This window comes from Apteryx mantelli, chromosome 1 (genome assembly GCF_036417845.1).
Source record: "Apteryx mantelli isolate bAptMan1 chromosome 1, bAptMan1.hap1, whole genome shotgun sequence".
Classification (NCBI taxonomy): domain Eukaryota; kingdom Metazoa; phylum Chordata; class Aves; order Apterygiformes; family Apterygidae; genus Apteryx; species Apteryx mantelli.
The window spans coordinates 164,636,199-164,641,220 of NC_089978.1; the positions used below are offsets into that span (position 1 = coordinate 164,636,199).

Genomic DNA, 5,022 nt, shown 5'->3' on the forward strand with positions numbered 1-5,022 from the left:
TGTGAAGCCCTGAGAACAGCAGCGAGACAAAGCCACCAAATGTCCCCCATGGCTCGTGGCCCAACCCAACCCCCAACGGCATCAACTTGCTGCTGGCCCCAGCCGTTCAGTATCCCATCGCACGGCCTCTGCTGCCCAAATACCCACCCACACCTGTGGCACCTGCAACCCGCTATGCTCTGCACCCCGGGGGACTCTGGCAGCATCCCAGGAGCCACGGCAACAAGTGACGTCACAGGCGCTGCCCTTCCAGGGACTGTGGTGACATGTGACGTCACAGGCGCTGCCCCCGAGGCTCCCCCACCCCACCGGGCCCTCAGGCTCCCTGCTCACCTTCCCTCCGAGGCGTGACCCGCCTGACGTCACAGGAGAAGAAGCCCACGGAGCCAATTAAAGTAAACAAACAAATAAATAAATAAAATCTTCCTGTCTCCATGGCGACGCGCGGGCGGGGCGGCCCCGGATCGGGGCGCGAGGGAGGTGACGCGCGGGGCGGGGCGGGGCGGGGCGGGCAGCGCGGCGGCTCGTCGCCACGGCAACGGGGCCGTCGGATAACTTCCTTAACGTCACGGCGGGCCGCCGGAAGTGGTTGCCACTTCCTGGAAGGAGGCGCGGCAGCATGTCTGACAACGAGGATAAGTGAGAGCGGGACCGGCGGTGCCGGGCCTGGGGGGCAGGAGCGGGAGCAGGGGCTGGGGCTGGGGCCGGGGCCTAGGGCCCAGGGGGCCCCGCCGGGGGGAGGCCGGGGCCGGGCGGGGGCGGCCCGGGGCGCTGTGCGAAGTCCGTGTCCGTCCGCAGCTTTGACGGCGATGACTTCGACGATGTGGAGGAGGACGAGGGGCTGGAGGACCTGGAAAACGCCGAGGAGGTGGGTGCAGGCGCGGCAGCAGCGCCCCGGGGCTGCCGCCCGCCACCGGCCATGCAGCCTGGAGCCGCTGGGCCCCGACGGGCCAAATCCTTGGTTAGCCCACTTTTTGGGCTGTAAAGGCATCATAGGTTTTCCCAACACCTGGCCGCATTGCTCTTCAGATGCAGTAACGCTGCTGTGCTCGTTTGTTTTTCCCAGGAAGGGCAGGAAAATGTAGAAATCCTTCCATCTGGAGAGCGTCAGCAGGCAAACCAGAAGCGGATTACAACCCCCTACATGACCAAGTATGAGCGAGCCAGAGTCCTGGGCACTCGTGCCCTCCAGATAGCGTAAGTGTTTTGCTCTGTATACCAGGTGTTGCCATGGCTGGACTGTGGGCTCGTAGGGTCTCCCGTTCTTGTTTAAGTTGCTTTCTTCCTTCCTGGAAGTATTCTGGAGCTGTGGAAGTTCCTTATGTGATCTCTGAGCTTGTGGACCATCTCTGTCAACAGTGAAAAGCAAAGCTGTTGAGCCCTTAGTCACATGTGAAATCTCTGTATCTCTCCCTGGCTAAGGTTATGGTACTTGTGCCTAGAAAGGAAGGCATTCAGCAGCTGTAATACGCCTTCCTATGTGATAGCTAAAAGAAAGGGCATGTGACAGTCTGATCCTGATTTCTGCCTTTCATAAGATGAGTGAGTCTGGGCTGGAAAGCTTAGAACCTGTTTGCAAAAGCCAAGATTTGAGGGAGGAATGTTCCAGAATGTCTTTAGTTGATACCATGGGGCTGTAGGGATTAAGAGTAACAATCTCAACTTCTTTTTAGAGTGCAGTTGTATTGCAGCAAGCAATATGTTTCTAAAGTATTTGGATGAGTGGGGCCCCATTTATAATATGTAATGGTATTTAAATCCTGTTTTAAGTGCTACTAAGGCTGGCTGCTCTCGACATCTTCCATTTACCTTTCCAGGTCTGTTTGAATAATGCATGTCAGAAGACTGCCCCACAAGTGAGATTGTTAGGCTGTGGTAAAGTCTGTCTGAAAACACATCTCAGTTTTATCCTAGTTATATCCACTCTCAGAATAATGCTTCTCCTTCATATCATTTAGAAGCTTGTAAGTGGTGATCAGATCTTTCCTTAGTCCTCACTTTGCCTTTCACTCTGTGAAGCTATTTTGTGCACAGTCCTTCAGCTGGTGGAAGGCCAGAAAAATGGGAGAGATGAGGTGGGTCTGTGCCAGGCCTTTAATCCATTCACTCTGACGCCTGGTTCTGCTTCGCTACATATTCTGCCTTCAACACTGAATCTAGGCCAGCAGCAGCCCCCAGTGGCCTTATCCACACATAACGTGAGCTTTCTTTCCTGCTGTTGCTTAATAGGACAGATAATAGTCAGCCATGCTGGCTCTGCTATTAAACTCCCTGCAAAACGCTTTATTTTTTTCCTGGAGATTGTGCATCATAAAACCAGCCCTTTACTTTTCCCCGGGTAAAGCCTGGAAAATACGATCAGGTCAGGAAGTAAGAGCTGTGGTGGAATTGTAGATGGCATGCCCATTTTATAGTGTTTCCACCCTCTTTATTGGATTAATTTTAGAATTGCTCTTTCCTTCCTCACATTTACATACAGTCCAGGGTGACTCCAGGAGGTTGTGGATTTAACTAACTGTAAAGCCCCAGCTGCAGCTGAAGGACAGGCCAAGAAGAACATTCAAGTAAATGCTCAGTCCGTAGCCACTTACATCTAGTGAAACTGGTCCTGCCACAACAAGGTCAGAGGGGGGGAAACTTCTTCCCAAAGTGGATAAAAGTGCAAATTGGATTTGCCAAGGTGGTGTTCCACCCTCCTACATTGCTGAACTTTGGGTGAGAGACATAGGCACGTGCTTAGTTCTCCCTCTTCCATCTCTGCATGTTCTCTATTTGATTGTTACTATTTCCACTCAGGATGTGTGCCCCTGTGATGGTGGAGCTGGAAGGAGAGACAGACCCCTTGCTGATTGCCATGAAAGAACTTAAGTAAGTCTCAGATTTTGGCAGTGAGTGTACCCATCAAGCAGTCCTCCTTCTCATCCTAGCATTTAGCAGCTTATTCTGTGCAGGTTGTGTGCTCACTCTAACAGTGAGCATTACAGTCACTGTCCCCTTTTCCATGTTGGGACCTCTCCCCAGCTGCGGGTAGCTTGGGCATTGCTCTGTCCCATCCTAGGAGCTCTTGCAAAGTACTGATTATGAGCAGTACTCTGACATCTTTTACTTGGGAGTCCAAGTGGTTTTTATTCCTATGAGAACCCAAGTCTCAATCTTTCTGGAATCAATTTAATTCCCTGAAAGGAACTGATACAAAGCAGCCATCTGAACAAACCTGTGTTCAAATGAAATGCTGGCAAAAATAAAACAAAGGTCAGGTTTGTGATGTGGAGACCCTGTTAATGTTCTTTTCCTGCACCTTTCCATGCTTGGCTTATTGTGATTGCAAAAGACACATCCCTGCTTCCTGTCTCCATGTTAGAAAGGGAAATTTTATCTGGTTACCAAGATGCATTACACAGATGAAATAAACACAGTCATAGACTTTCTGACTGTAGCAGAGGCAGCTTCTGGATGACTGTTTACAGGCCCACCTTTCCACAGCAAAGCTCCCTGCTGGTCCACAGTTCACCAATACGGTCAGTGACCTACTAGATCACGTGCAGGTATTCTCCAAGCAGAGTAGCTAGACTCCTTTACTGATTAAGTCCCTATTCTTGAACTGAATTGTCCCTCTGCTCCCACAATTTTTCAGTGCATTGCAGTTGCTCTTGCAGACTTTACATCCTTATTACAGCTCCTTTTTCATTGCCAAAACCTCCTTAGGCCCTGTTTTCTGTCAGATCTCCAAGCTCAGTCTGAGCTGGTTCTGGTTGCTGTCTGAGTGTGAGCTCTGGAAAGCAGTTAGGGCATGGCAGGAAATACAGGGGCATCCTGTTCAGTGCCAAAATTCAGTCATAATACTTGGCATAAGAGAGAAGCAATTGCTGAATGTTTGTGATCATTAAAGATGCTGTATTACTTTTCAAGACTGATATGGTTGTAAACCTGATGCCCTGGTTAGATTCCAAACTGCCTAATTACATTCTGCTGACTTAAATCCGCCTCCAGTAAGTTAAATTGCATTCAGCATTTTTTTGCTCTTTAATTGGAAATGCCATTAGCAGATGCTGTGTTCCACCCACATTGTAGCTCGTTTTGGTGGCTGAATAGTACCTATTTCATGTATCCTTCTTAAAATGTAATTGATGCTTTGGATGCCTAGAGTGTAAAACCCACTGTAAATGTCATTTTTTTAATGCATGTTCTTGGAATTCTGCCACTTCTGTAGTGGCTTGTGAGGAAAAAGTCTTCACTGGGTTTTCCATCAAACAAATAGTGGATTTATACTTTGAGTCCCTCCTTTTCCCTCTCCCTCCCCTCCCCCATATCCTCATTAGATGTTTGGTGTTGGCTTATAGTGGGTTCAGATCACAGGGCTTGATTTCTGCATTAGCAGTGGAGCGCTGACCTTCTGCAGGTCTGTGATTATTTTGGACCTTAAGGGTGCTCAGTGCTTTGCACCTACAAGAGAGGGTTGTTGGGGTCTTCCCTGTTATATAATACAAAACACTGGTGCTACACATCTTCCAGTTAAACCTGATGAGTTTCCTGAAGCCTCTAAGATGCCAGCTTAATTCCTGTTGCTTGCCAAAATGGTACAGTGAAGGCTTTGGCATTTCCATTCACCTCTCTGTCCTCTCTTCAGAGCACGCAAGATCCCCATAATCATCCGCCGATATCTGCCAGACGGGAGCTATGAAGACTGGGGTGTGGACGAGTTAATTATCACAGACTGATCAGCCTGGAAAGCCATTGCTTTTGGTTCTTCCTTCCACAGCAGATGTTTCTATTTTTGTTTATATTTGTGTAAATAAATTGTAAACTTCCCTATTTTAAGCTGAACGTGTTTTTTCCCCTTCTTTCTCATCTCAGTCCTACATGCCCAAGAGAAGAGTTTCTTACTTCTCTCTACCAGCTTGTTTACTATTTTTTCCTTCTATGTCAGTCTACGTGGGCTATATTAATAAGCTTAGAAAGCAAAGTGCCATGCCTTTCTTGCAATTTTTTGTCTGAGAAGCCCATACCTTTCAGCTAGACTAA

General features: G+C 48.8%; 1 protein-coding gene across 1 annotated transcript; it reads left to right on the forward strand.

The window, feature by feature from the left end:
• Positions 1 to 552: 552 nt before the first annotated feature.
• Positions 553 to 4,818, forward strand: POLR2F (RNA polymerase II, I and III subunit F). Its single transcript, XM_067309689.1, has 5 exons — positions 553 to 639; positions 799 to 868; positions 1,067 to 1,197; positions 2,797 to 2,868; positions 4,628 to 4,818. Exons 1-5 carry the CDS (start codon positions 620 to 622, stop codon positions 4,716 to 4,718), a joined length of 384 nt encoding a protein of 127 aa, XP_067165790.1. The 5' UTR covers positions 553 to 619; the 3' UTR covers positions 4,719 to 4,818.
• Positions 4,819 to 5,022: the final 204 nt, after the last annotated feature.